Raw genomic sequence first — 14,854 nt, forward strand, 5'->3', positions numbered from 1 at the left:
AGGACAGAGGAGCCTCTTAAAGAAGTTGTTACAGGTCTGTGAGAGCCAGAAATCTTGCTTGTTTGTAGGTGACCAAATACTTATTTTACCAAGGAATTTACCAATTAATTCATTAAAAATCCTACAGTGTGATTTCCTGGATTCTTTCCCCCCATTCTGTCTCTCATAGTTGAAGTGTACCTATGATGAAAATTACAGGCCTCTCTCATCTTTTTAAGTGGGAGAACTTGCACAATTGGTGGCTGACTAAATACTTTTTTGCCCCACTGTACATCTCCCTTATTCTTGTATATTGGGACAAGCACACTCTCCATTCATTTGGCATTTTCTCATTCTCTAGGATCTTATTCAACAATCTCGTTAGGAACTCCACAGTCGTCTCACCCAAACATCTCCAAGCATCAGTCGGGATACCATCTGGTCCGACTGCTTTCCCAGTCTTCATTCTTTTCATGGCTGCCCCCACCTCATCCTTACTAACCAACTCTGCTTCCTGATTTGCTGTCTCCAATGAATCTGACCTTTTCTCTCTTGGATTCTCCTCATTTAATAAATCCTCAAAGTACTCTTTCCACCTTCTTAATACACTCTTTGTTTGTCAGCACATTTCCATCTTTCATCACTCTTACCTGCTGTACATCCCTCACTTCCCTGTTTCTCTGCCTAGCTAGTCTGTACAGGTCTTTCTCTCCTTCTTTGGTCTCCAGTCTTTCTTACAACTTCTGGTATGCATCTGCTTTCGCCTTTGCTACCGCTCTTTTTGCCTTCTGTCTCGTCTCTCTGTATAACCGCCTGCTTTCCTCATCTCTCTGATCGTCCCAATTCTTCTTTGCTAGCCTCTTCTCTTTTATAATTTCTTGGAGCTTATCTGGCAAACAGTGGGTGTGAGGTGGGAATTCACACACTCATTTACTTCCATCCATCCATCATCTGTAGCCGTTTATCCTGTTCTCCAGGGTCCCAGCTGACTATGGGTGAGAGTCGCCAGGTCATCGCAGAGCTGACACAGAGACAAACAACCATTCACACTCACATTCACACCTACGGTCAATTTAGAGCCACCAATTATCCTAACCTGCATGTCTTTGGACTGTGGGGGAAACCGGAGCACCCGGAAGAAACCCACACAGACACAGGGAGAACATGCAAACTCCACACAGAAAGGCCCTCGCCGGTTGCTGGGCTCAAACCCAGGACCTTCATGCTGTGAGGCGACAGTGCTAGCCACTACACCACCAATTTATCAATTAAGCAATTTATCTTATCTATTCCATCTGCTGGATGGTTTTGGATGCTGACAACGCTACCTCCTGGGCCACTGGGCCAAATATGAAGTTGTTGCTTTTTTTTTTTTCTAACAATTTGATGGCTAGAGCAACTTTTTCTAAGATCTTAATTGAAATTGATTTAAACTTTTTAAAAATTGGGTTGAACGTGTGACCTACATCAGTTGATTTGTATTGTATCATCTTTATCTTGCTCACTTTTAGTGATTAGAGATGATTTTAGAAATTTTTTGTCATATACTGCACCTTTAATGAAAATGTCAGAAATTGTGGTTGTGTGTCAAAGGACTGTAAAATGAAATGAAATTGACTTTAGATCATAAAGATTGTCAGGTCACAACTTTATTGAACAAAGTAACAGTGGTTCAGACAGTTGATTCATTCAAAGACTTCATTTTAATCAGTAAAATAATTTCAAATACGCTACCGTTCAAAAGTTTGGGGTCACCCAGACAATTTTGTGTTTTCCATGAAAAGTCACACTTTTATTTACCACCATAAGTTGTAAAATGAATAGAAAATATAGTCAAGACATTTTTCTGCCCATTTTGAGCATTTAATCGACCCCACAAATGTGATGCTCCAGAAACTCAATCTGCTCAAAGGAAGGTCAGTTTTATAGCTTCTCTAAAGAGCTCAACTGTTTTCAGCTGTGCTAACATGATTGTACAAGGGTTTTCTAATCATCCATTAGCCTTCTGAGGCAATGAGCAAACACATTGTACCATTAGAACACTGGAGTGATAGTTGCTGGAAATGGGCCTCTATACACCTATGGAGATATTGCACCAAAAACCAGACATTTGCAGCTAGAATAGTCATTTACCACATTAGCAATGTATAGAGTGGATTTCTGATTAGTTTAAAGTGATCTTCATTGAAAAGAACAGTGCTTTTCTTTCAAAAATAAGGACATTTCAAAGTGACCCCAAACTTTTGAATGGTAGTGTACATTAACATTAATTTTAAAAAATAAAATTAACCTAACTATTCTTAACTATTACAAAAAATTATTATAAATCATACACATTTTAATTGATTCAGAAAAATAATATCTCCACAATTATTGGCACCCCGATAAAGATCAGTAAAAAGGGTTAGAAAAAAATTCACCTTTCGGTGAAGTCGCTTCATCTCACGCTGAAAAAATTAGAAAAATCCAACCTTTAATTGAAATTATTTTATTTAGAAAAAACATCCCTCATCAATAAATAATTATTTTCAACAAAAAACACATGTGCCACTCTTACTGGCACCCCTGGAAATGATAGCCAGGGCTTTCCCCAGAAAAAATATCAGAGCTGTGCTACTGAAGTGGAGCCCAGCCAGTAAGAGTTGGCCCGGCCTGGAGGGCCAGCTGTTAGGGGGGTCTGGGGGCATGCTCCCCTGGAAAGTTTTGAAATTAGATACTTCAAATGGTGACATCTAGGGCTGACTTGGACACAATTCAACATTATTAAATTTGCTGCTTTTTACCTTGTCAAATATTCAAGGGGCTGGACTGAGCTACACCATCATTGATGGTCTCATTTTCATTAAGACCATATTTGACAAAATAGACAACTTGCACTTGGAAAATGGGTGAGCTTAATATCAAAATGCTGTTAGTTTTAAAGATACCACAAACACCATTTTAAGCCTTGGTCTGGTTATTTGTGAAATTCTCCCAATACTTCAACTATTATCTGTTCTTAGAGAAAGCCACAATAATAATAAATGTTAAGAACACGCCCATTGAGACCGTGAACCAGAAAAATTCACTATATTTATATTCTACCTCTTTCTTCAGATTTTTGTTCTCATGTTGCTCATCTCTCAGTTTCAATGCCATCTCATTCACCTTCCTCCTCTCCTCTGCTTTAATCTCTTCTTCCATATTTTTCCTCTTTAATTCCTCTTCCTGCCTGATTTCTGTCTCTTTACTGTTACACTGACTCTGGACCTCCTCTTTCACCTCATTTGCTAGCCGTTCAAATTTAATTTTCTCTTCTTCTCTGATCAGCTTCTCCATTGTAGCTCTCTTCTGCTCTTCTAGTGTTTTGATTTCTTTTTGCAAAATAATTCTCTTCCTCTCATCCTCTTCTCTGGTGCTTCTCTGGACCTTCTGATAAACCTCTGTCACGTAAAAGTAACCCATGTTCTTGTGTAGTATTGCATTTATCTTTTCAAACAACTCTTTGACTTGAATGCGGTTATTTTGTTCATAGTTGTTAAAAACATGATATCTACCTTCACAGGTGTCTACAAGATTCTGGAGATCATAACTATTTCTGATAAAGTTCTCCACCGTTTTCCCTTCCAGCAGATCTCCACCAGTGAATAGAATTATGGTGAACTTCAGAGCTTCTTCTCCAAAGTTCTCCTGAATCCACTTCACAGCATGGCTCTCCTCCACCGTGAATCTTCCCAGTCTGATCACCAGCAGGAACACATGAGGATCAAGAGAAGACATCGAGATACATTCATGTGCATGGTGGGCGGTTTTGTTCGATATTAACCATGTGTCCATGACTCCAGGAGTGTCAATTATGGTGATGTTTCTTCCATCCAGGATTTTGTTCTTCTTTTTACAGCTTGCAGTCACAGATGCAGGAGACGCTTCGACTCTAAAGGCCTTTTCACCAAGGATGGTGTTTCCTGATGCGCTCTTTCCTGCTCCAGTTTTCCCCACCAACATCAGTCTAAGCTCATGGTGGTTTATCTCATGCCCTAAAAAAGAAAATATAACTTGTAGGGTTCAAACAATACTGTGAATAGAAAAGGTGTATATTATTCCTGATGTGACAAATTCATTGTGATATTTAGTAGCTGTAGTCTGATCAGTGTTTACCTTTGAAAGCTAAGTGCAATCCAATACACGGTAGAACCAAAACCAGCACAAAGATCAGCCCAAATAAATAATTGTTTTTCTACAAAAAAGGTAAAACTGTGTTTGAGGGAATAATACATTGACAAAATTAATTTGTCTACAAGTTCATTAAGATATGCAGCAGAAACAAGCCACTTCACACCTCATAACCAGTGTAATGATGGTTATTATTTAAGAGGAAATTATATATCATTTAACGAGCACCTTTATCATTTAATGGCAAAACAAAATGCAATGTGAATATTTTAATTCTAGATTATAACGCAGTAAGATAACCTTTAATACCCTCTTAAATCGTGTGTTCTCCTCTTCTATTTCAGTTTTCTTTTTATCCATCTCCTTTAACAATCCCTCAAGTCGTGTGTTCTCCTCTTCTGTTTCACTTTTCTTTTTATCCGTCTCCTTTAACAATCCCTCAAGTCGTGTGTTCTCCTCTTCTGTTTCAGTTTTCTTTTTATCCGTCTCCTTTAACAATCCCTCAAGTCGTGTGTTCTCCTCTTCTGTTTCACTTTTCTTTTTATCCGTCTCCTTTAACAATCCCTCAAGTCGTGTGTTCTCCTCTTCTGTTTCACTTTTCTTTTTATCCATCTCCTTTAACAATCCCTCAAGTCGTGTGTTCTCCTCTTCTGTTTCACTTTTCTTTTTATCCGTCTCCTTTAACAATCCCTCAAGTCGTGTGTTCTCCTCTTCTGTTTCACTTTTCTTTTTATCCATCTCCTTTAACAATCCCTCAAGTCGTGTGTTCTCCTCTTCTGTTTCACTTTTCTTTTTATCCGTCTCCTTTAACAGTCTTTTAAGTCGTGTGTTCTCCTCTTCTGTTTCACTTTTCTTTTTATCCGTCTCCTTTAACAATCCCTCAAGTCGTGTGTTCTCCTCTTCTGTTTCACTTTTCTTTTTATCCATCTCCTTTAACAGTCTTTTAAGTCGTGTGTTCTCCTCTGCTGTTTCCCTTAACTTTTCATTGATGTTTTCTTCTCCCTCTGTTTGTTCGTTCTTTCTTCTCCTCTGATGTCTGTTAGAAACAGTATCAGATTTAAAACACGTTATTTTATGTTTCATATTTTCACAGTACTGTGCAAAAGTCTTAGGCACTCTATTTTTTAAAATGAATTTTATGATTTTTATTTTATGACTTCTACATTGTCGAGTCAATACAAAAACATTTTAGATTCTAAACATTAGTTTTCCAGAACAAAGTTAAATGTGACAGAAAAATGTCAGCAAAGAAAGCAGTAGAATAATGTAAGAGACATGTTTCAGACACAAAACATAATGAAGGCTGCTGGGTTTCGGTGCAAAATGAAGAAGCGAGTGTGACAGTCAAAGTGTGCAGAAGAACTGTGGCTGGTTCTGTAAGATGCTCAGTAAACCCTACAGCTCATTTCCACATAAAACTGCACTCACTGGACCTGAGACTACTATTTTTTAAACATAGGGTCATCACATCAAATATTGTTTCATTTCTTACTGCAACATCACACCAAGCCAAACAACAAGGAAGAAGAAATTACCAGCCCTGTGACTTGTGAGCTGGAATGTCAGGACCATGTGTCTTGGCCTGTCTGACGACTTTTGGGGGGGGATACCTGTTCACACTCCAAATTTCTGTTTTTTCATCTTAATTATTGTTTGTGTCACAAAAAAGTACCTTTAAAGTGGTAGCCATGTTGTGTAAATCAAATGGTGCTAACCCTCCAGTATCTAACATGACAAAACAGGACAAACACCAAGGGGGACGAATACCTTTGCAAGACAATAGGCAAATATACAAGAATCACCATTGCTTAAAGTGCATATTCTGGACCAATTTCGTTCTTTTTAAATATGAAAGTATGTCCCTTTACACACTCATCCAGTAGGGTAATTTTCCACAAGGCCAACTGTCCACAGCAGAAAAAAATAAAATAACAAAATGCATCTGGAAAAATCCCAAGGGAGTCTGGAGCCAGATTCGTGACGTTACCTGCGGAAGCGCCAGCAGGCTGCGCGAGCTTTGCACGGTTTCAGTGCACAGCCTGTGTAGACCAAGTGCTCCCATTTCTCTCTCATTGTCCGGTCTTTTGGAAAACGATGAGTACTAATCCCATCAAGATTGGTGTTGCTACACCCTCCTACGATACATCTGTTAATCATTTTAATAGTTACGCGATAATGTTGAAGAAATTTGCAGAAAACCACCAGGTCGTTTTCTCATAAACAAAACAGCGCTGATGTAGGATTCAGAAGGAGGCGTCCTGCATGCGACGTCACGAAAATCAATGTTTGCTGGGAAATTCAAATGCCAAGTTTTTTCAGAGGCGAACCAATTCGCCTCAAGTCACTTGATTTCAACTTAATTTTTCTGGTATTGCGCACGGTAAAATAATTGCAGAGAATGCAGAATGTTACAGATATTTGACCAAAGTTTAATATAAAATAGGAGAATTACATTGATCTTGCTCCTGAATTTACCCATGATATGCACTTTAAGACCACAGAATTTAGAAAACTAGACTCAAGACTAGAGAGTAGAAAAGGCAAAAAACTTCAGTACACAACGGAGAGGTTGCCACTTGGACAAGAACCTGATTCTGTCTAATGCCACCAAATGTCCAAGAGTACTTACGATTTACTGCAGCTACACAATAAGTGACAGTATACAAATTTATATGTACAAAAATAAATTCAATAAATGTAAATACTTTATACATTTAATGAACAAACAGTCAGAATAGTCAGCTTCTGGCTATCTAGATATACAACACAGTAGATGTCACAGCATTCTTATTATTCTTACTTTTCTGAAGTGACGTCTTCCTTTAAACTGCTGGGTTCATCTTCTTTATCTCCTTGAAAATTGGGTGGTGGGTCCAATGAGTTACGGTCTGGTGTCTGCATGTGTTTATCACATTGTCCTTTTCCTGACTGATTTTCGATACTCTGTCTATTTTATTAAAAAAAGTTGTGAAAAACTTTTATGTTAGAAGATATCTGAGAATAAACCCAACTGAGTTCTAAAGAATGCATTCACAGATTTACAAACCTCTGTGCATCCCTTTGTTTGTGTTTCCTAGTATTGGGATGTAAGCAGGTCCCTGAATTAATGCCAGAGTCAGACCCATCCATGACACCGCTGGGGGGAAAAAGACTTTCAAATGTTACACATATTCATAAATTGAATAGTAAAAATCTGAGTTAAGTTCATTGAGTCCGAGGTTGTATGATTATGAGATGGGAGAGAGCTGAAGAAGGTTGAATACCAGTGCAAGGCACTGTGCTCTTCCCAGTAACTTGAAAATTATGGAATAGTAAATAAAAATTAAAATAAAATTAGTATTCAGACTTCTAATTCATTCAGGTCAAACTTAATAAAATTTGCACACATTAATACATTTACCGGTATATAATAACAAAAATACCGCTATTCTTTTTTTATGCAAACTTGAAATTAGAACACTTTTTTTAAAATGATACACTTTACTTTAAACTAGAGATTTATTTACCATAAGAAAGAAGTCAATCTGCATACAAATGAATTTATTCATAAAATTACTTCAGGGTCATTTACACACAAAAAAGAAGTGGTATTAACAAAAATCCAGTTATCAACATACGAATGCGATTATGAAATCACCGTTACTGAAACTTGTTTTGGCTTATGAAACCGTTTACTCATAACTTATCTAAAACATTTATAAACAAGTCCAAATGATTGTATTGCATATAAAATATGTACCTACTTTTCTCTTCAGAGAACGTGCTTGGTTGAGCTGTTTTCACGATGCTGCACCTTTAGCTCCTGCAAATCAGTGAACTTTGGACTTTACTTTAATTGTTTTATTTTCATATACTAGTGCATCTAAAAAATTTTGAATATTGTGAAAAAGTTCAATATTTTCCATCAGTTATTTAAGAAAGTGAAAATGTTATATATTATAGACTCATTACACATAAACAAATGTTTCAAGCATTTTTATATTTTAATTTTAATCAGTATGGCATACAGTACAAAACCATAAAAAAACCCATCTCAAAATATTAGAATATTTCATTTTGAGTTTGAGTAAAACAGTATGAACACAGTGTATCTCTCGGTCTAGTTCAGTACACACAACCACAATCATGGGGAAGACTGCTGACTTGACTGTTGTCCAGAAGATGATCAGTGACTACGTTTACATGCACATCCAAATCAAGCTGCTGTCGGTAATCGAGCTGAAGGTCCCAGCAGGGTGCCAGAGAAATCCAATCCTACATGCACACAATGAAATCGGGCTATTGTGTGAGGTGCATTGTGCACCCGAGCCACAGGTGGTGCTACACGCCCCATCGTGTTGGTACACTTCCGGTTGTCGTCATGAAGAAGAGCTATTCAAGAGTGTAAACAAAGTTATCAGTTCCGTGTTCTCCATTGCGCGTTTTTCTCCCGTCCATGAATTTTAATATATTCAACTCCTTAAGCTGAATGAGCATAAACTCTGTCTCCTCATTGCTCCAGAAGTGCACGTTTCTGCTTGCCTGTGGCAGTGGGGGCGTGGTCAAGTGCCGATCTGTGACAGGAGGGCAGAGCCAGGGAAGGTGAGTGGCAGAATCACTACACCTGGCGGTAATTAACCTATGTGTGTCTTCCCAGTAACCGCGCCCTATTTAAGGAGGCAGAGGGAGAGCAGAGGGGAGAGCTCATCCCGGGACTAGAACACAGCGCGCGCGCATGTGTTTTTCTCAAGAATAAAAGTAGGCTGTTAAACTGAAAAGTCTGACAATAAAAAGCCTATTAGTACGAGAAGCTTTGTCCTGCCGTCCTCTGTGCTCCACCCACACTTCAGAGAGCTCTACATCGCCATTTTCTCTTCTTCGTTTGTTCCTCCTGACCTCTTCTGCTGCTCGCTATTACTGTTGTCATGCCGACCAAGGCTGTTGTGTTTCCCGCTTGTGGTCTCGTCACTCGTCACTTCCGGAAGGGGCAGTAAGTAGCTCGACTACTAGCTCGATAGGGTATACATGCACTAAGTAGCTCGGCAGAAATCGCATAATCTAGGTCGTGTAGCTCGATTCCGAGAAATCAAGTTCGGTTCAATTTCAGCCGAATTAAGGTGTATACATGGCATTTTGAACTTCGATTTCAGTCGAGCAACGGCAGAAATTCGATTCTCTCTATGTGCATGTAAACGCACTGACTGATGCCCTCCACAAGGAGGGTAAGCCACAAAAGGTCATTGCTGAAAAGGGTGGCTGGAAAAGGTGCACAAGCAACAGGGATGGCCGCAGTCTTGAGAGGATTGTCAAGAAAAGTTGATTCAAGAACTTGGGAGAGCTTCACAAGGAGTGGACTGAGGCTGGTGTCAGTGTATCAAGACCCATCACGAACAGACATCTTCAAGAAAGGGGATACAACTTTCACATTCCTAATATCAAGCTACTCCTGAGCCAGAGACAATGTCAGAAGTGTCTTATCTGGGCTAAGGAGAGAAAGAAATGGACTGTTGCTCAGTGGTCCAAAGTCCTCTTTTCAGATGAAAGTACATTTTGCATTTAATTTGGAAATCACGGTTCTAGAGTCTGGAGGAAGAGTGGAGAGGCACAGAATCCAAGGTGTTTGAAGCCCAGTGTGAAGTTTCCACAGTCTGTGATGATTTGGGCTGCCATGTCATCTGCTGGTATTGGTCCACTGTATTTTATCAAGTCCAAAGTCAACACAGCCATGTATCAGGAGATTTTAGAGCACTTCATGCTTCCATCTGCTGACGAGCTTTTTGGAGATGCTGATTTCCTTTTCCAGCAGGACTTAGCACCTACCCACAGTGCCAAAACTACTACCAAATGGTTTGCTGACCATGATATTACTGTGTTTGATTGGCCAGCCAACTTGCCTGACCTGAACCCCATAGAGAATCTATGGGGTATTGTCAAGAGGAAGATGAGAAACACCCGACCCAAAAATACAGATACGCTGAAGGCCGCTATCAAAGCAACCTGGGCTTCAATAACACCTCAGCAGTGCCACAGACTGATCACCTCCATGCCACACCGCATTGATACAGTAATTCATGGTAAAGGAGCCCCAACCAAGTATTGAGTGTATAAATGAATATACTTTTCAGAAGTTGGACATTTCTGTATTGTAAATCCTTTTTTTGATTGATCTTAGGGAATATTCTAATAATTTGAGATACTGGATTTCTGATTTTCATGAGCTATAAGCCATAATCATCAAAATTAAAACAAAAAAGGCTTTAAATATTTCACTTTACATGTAATGAATATAGAATATATGAAAGTTTACCTTTTTGAATTAAATTATAAAAAAGGAACTTTTTCATGGTATTCTAATTTTTTGAGATGCACTAGTAGACCTACCATATATCTACAAAACAGTGGCGGCTGGTAGTCTTTCAAACAGGGGAGGCTGGTCGGTTACGATATTTCCAGATTTTAAAAGAAAAAAGAAAAAAACACATCAGTTTTGCCCATACTCTTGCCTCTGATCTGGCTGATTGTTGGCAGGGTCACAAACTGTGAAATAACAGGTTCTTTTGGCCCATTAGCCTACTGTCCAATATGGTGGTGTTGGGGGGGGGGTATATTTTAACATTTTATATTTTAAAATTGTGGCATGTTGTTTAAAAATTGATCATTATTGAAAGCAGCTCTTTGTCAGGAACCTCAGCAGTAACAGCAGAGTGTTCTGGAATAGGCACAAGCACTGACCTTGGGGAGCCAAACATAGAGCTGGGTGCCACACATTTCATTCAATGACACTTTCCCTATATTTTAGTTATTTTGACTGAGAAATGTTTTATTGACAATTTTGATAACCCTTCACTTTTAATCCAGGTCTGTAGTGTGAAATGTTCTCGGCTGTGTTTTTGTTTAAAAATGTTTTCCAAATTGTAGCTGTGTTTAATTCATATCCAGAGAAATATATATTCCAATATAATATACTCAGCATAAACATTTTAAATAGATTCTATATTTTTGGTCCATCCATGACATATTACTAAAGTAGCCTATTTACTGTTGTTGATGTGGGTCAACACCATATCAGTATTATTTAAAAGAAAATTCTGCCCTCCTTTCTTTTTCTAGAAAATGTTCAGTTACCCTGTCATACCAGGTGGGAGTCTTCTCTAGAGACTTCACTAACTTCCTCTCAATTGCAAATAAAGCAAGGTTGCTGAGTCTGTATGACTTCACCCGTTTCAAGCAGGAGAAGCTCCTCTCTACGCCTGCCGACGTAACCCCAATTGTTGCCACTAAGGCCCCGGTCACACTGCCCGAACTTTGCTGGAGCGTTCCTTGAACGGTAGGGAGGGGGGGCCGAATTTCAACAACGCTCGTCACTGCGCACAAAATGGGAAAAAAAATCGAAAACACGGGCGTTGGCTTAGCGGTGCACCGCTGAAGCCGGCGTTGCTTTAGCGTTGGTTTAGCGGTAGCGAGTGTTGGTTTAGCGGTGACGCGAGCGTTGGTATAGCAGCGTTCTGCACATGCGGGCTTTGGCTCGGCGGGGGTATAAAGTTGGTTTAGCACCAATCATAGCAAGTCTCTCAGCATCCATGGTGATACAGTTTTACTGTAACTTTGAGCAAATTCGATATAGATGAGGTCTGAACTCAACGGCAGCTCGATTCCAAATGAGCTCCTGGTCCATTTCTCCCCGTATTTATAGCCAAATTCTGGTCCCGCTCCGACACCTCTATACCAACGGCAAACCAAAGTTCATTGCCGCCATGGATAGCTGCTTCAACGCTCGACACCGTTCCAGCAACCCCGTGTCCGCTCGTAAAACGCTTACAACCGCTCCACCAAAGTTTGTGCAACGTTTAATCGCCGCCCGGGCAATGCTGGCGAAGCAGCGGTGGTCCAGCGTTCAAGATTTCTGCGTTGGCCTAGCGGACCCAAGCATCCACGAACTTGCATCTAGCGGTGCCAAACTTTGACTGGGCGTTGGTGGAGCGGGGGTGAACTTTGCCGGGGTGGAAAATTGCCCCCTCCTCACCGCTCGCAATATTTTGTGCAGCTCAAAACTTTCGGAGCAGTAGGAGGGCCCCTCGAGAAACATCAGCGGTGGCCGAGCGTATACGGCGTTGCTTTAACGGAGGCCAACTTTTGTTAAACGGTGGTGAACGGTTACGAGCAGTGATGAATTTTTTTCACCGCTCCAGGAACGCTCCAGCAAAGTTCGGGTGGTGTGACTGGGGCCTAAGGTCAACAGCTTGTACAGCTCAGGCATTGCACAATCCAGCCCCATGCCTTTAAAGAAAAGCAAATGTTTGCACAGCTTACCCCGTTGCCCTGCAAGTCACGATCTGCGTACAGGACTTGGAGTTCAGATCTCAGTCTACCTGACTCAAAGAAATGGCCATACATTTTCAAAACATTTTGAAATGCCTCCTCAGGAAACACCTGCCTCATCTGATCAAACTTTGCTGGGTCAATTAACTTAAGGAAGCGCATGCACTCCAGGTTGGTGAAACGGCGTGAAATTTGTTCAATCAGATTGTCCAGAATGGACATGTAAAGGTGTCTGTATATGTACTGTATGTATTGTATGTGTGTAATGGCCAACAATACATTTTCCTCGTCACTGAACTTGCTGTTAGCCAATTCACTTTCTTGTACCAGGAGAGCTGAAAGGAACGAGTATTATTCCCTACCTTTTTCACCAAGTCAATTTGAGGCGTTGGTCTACTCTGCTCTTTAATTTTAATTTTTTCCTCGAAAGGAAGACTGGCAAATGGCTTTGCCAAAATTAAATCAGCAATGCTTGGCATCCGTGCGCAGCTTTCTTGCTAGCTGACTAGCCCCCTCAAGTTCAAGTTCAGTCACTCAAATAAACGAAATTTCTGGAACTAAGATAGCAAACTTGACAACACTATATTTACACTTTATTTATAATGAAAATATATACAAACTAAAAAAGCTGGTAGAAACTGTATGTAATGAATGAAATCGAAATGTAAGCTGATCTCTTACAATACACCACAGCACTTGCGAATCCGCATGGGACTGAACTGAAATTCACCGCTGCCTGTCTATATTTGAAACGAGCTGTCAATCAAAGAAAATATCTGGCCGCTTTCACCAATCAGCAGTCTCCTCGCAGAAAGCTTTGCCATGTCCCTCCCACTGTGAGGCTGGGAGTCCGGTGGGCGGGCGTTTTCGCAGTATTTGTCCAATAATCGTATTGCATTTTGAGATTGAAAAGCGCATAGCTCCCAAATGCCATTGAAGTCCACTGAGGCTGGGCTGCATCGCGCTGTCACGAGGGGGAAAAACTCACGCACACATTAGGCGAACTGGGGAAAGTTATAACGGAATGATTTCGCACTGTAGTTGTGTTGAGCACATATATTTCTATGATTCTGGATCTGAAATAGCAATGTTATAAGGTCGGCTATAACATAAGCCTAGCGCAATTCATCCTACAGTGGTGCTTGAAAGTTTGTGAACCCTTTAGAATTTTCTATATTTCTGCATAAATATGACCTAAAACATCATCAGATTTTCACACAAGTCCTAAAAGTAGATAAAGAGAACCCAGTTAAACAAATGAGACAAAAATATTACACTTGGTTGTTTATTTATTGAGGAAAATGATCCAATATTACATATCTGTGAGTGGCAAAAGTATGTGAACCTCTAGGATTAGCAGTTAATTTGAAGGTGAAATTAGAGTCAGGTGTTTTCAATCAATGGGATGACAATCAGGTGTGAGTGGGTACCCTGTTTTATTTAAAGAACAGGGATCTATCAAAGTCTGATCTTCACAACACATGTTTGTGGAAGTGTATCATGATATGAACAAAGGAAATTTCTGAGGACCTCAGAAAAAGCATTGTTGATGCTCATCAGGCTGGAAAAGGTTATAAAACCATCTCTAAAGAGTTTGGACTCCACCAATCCACAGTCAGACAGATTGTGTACAAATGGAGGAAATTCAAGACCATTGTTACCCTCCCCAGGAGTGGTTGACCAACAAAGATCACTCCAAGAGCAAGGTGTGTAATAGTTGGCGAGGTCACAAAGGACCCCAGGGTAACTTCTAAGCAACTGAAGGCCTCTCTCACATTGGCTAATGTTAATGTTCATGAGTCCACCATCAGGAGAACACTGAACAACAATTGTGTGCATGGAAGGGTTGCGAGGAGAAAGCCACTGCTCTCCAAAAAGAACATTGCTGCTCGTCTGCAGTTTGCTAAAGATCACGTGGACAAGCCAGAAGGCTATTGGAAAAATGTTTTGTGGATGGATGAGACCAAAATAGAATTTTTTGGTTTAAATGAGAAGTGCTATGTTTGGAGAAAGGAAAACACTGCATTCCAGCATAAGAACCTTATCCCATCTGTGAAACAAGGTGGTGGTAGTATCATGGTTTGGGCCTGTTGTGCTGCATCTGGGCCAGGACGGTTTGCCATCATTGATGGAACAATGAATTCTGAATTATACCAGCGAATTCTAAAGGAAAATGTCAGGACATCTGTCCATGAACTGAATCTCAAGAGAAGGTGGGTCATGCAGCAAGACAACGACCCTAAGCATACAAGTTGTTCTACCAAAGAATGGTTAAAGAAGAATAAACTGAATGTTTTGGAATGGCCAAGTCAAAGTCCTGACCTTAATCCAATGGAAATGTTGTGGAAGGACCTGAAGCGAGCAGTTCATGTGAGGAAACCCACCAACATCCCAGAGTTGAAGCTGTTCTGTAGGGAGGCATGGG

The 14,854-nt window shown here is 40.2% G+C and overlaps 1 protein-coding gene across 1 annotated transcript in view; it reads right to left on the minus strand.

The window, feature by feature from the left end:
- The window catches only part of LOC132865813 (uncharacterized), a 116,311-nt gene that overhangs the window by 100,495 nt on the left and 962 nt on the right, over positions 1–14,854 (minus strand). Inside the window, exons 3-8 of the mRNA XM_060898314.1 lie at positions 7,875–7,933; positions 7,178–7,267; positions 6,932–7,078; positions 4,441–5,167; positions 4,117–4,195; positions 2,972–3,995 (exon numbers count right to left, since the gene is read on the minus strand). Coding sequence (XP_060754297.1) covers positions 2,972–3,995; positions 4,117–4,195; positions 4,441–5,167; positions 6,932–7,078; positions 7,178–7,260 — 2,060 coding nt within the window. The 5' untranslated portion in view covers positions 7,261–7,267; positions 7,875–7,933. The remainder of the gene's footprint in view (positions 1–2,971; positions 3,996–4,116; positions 4,196–4,440; positions 5,168–6,931; positions 7,079–7,177; positions 7,268–7,874; positions 7,934–14,854) is intronic.

Source organism: Neoarius graeffei, chromosome 18 (assembly GCF_027579695.1).
Source record: "Neoarius graeffei isolate fNeoGra1 chromosome 18, fNeoGra1.pri, whole genome shotgun sequence".
Lineage (NCBI taxonomy): Eukaryota > Metazoa > Chordata > Actinopteri > Siluriformes > Ariidae > Neoarius > Neoarius graeffei.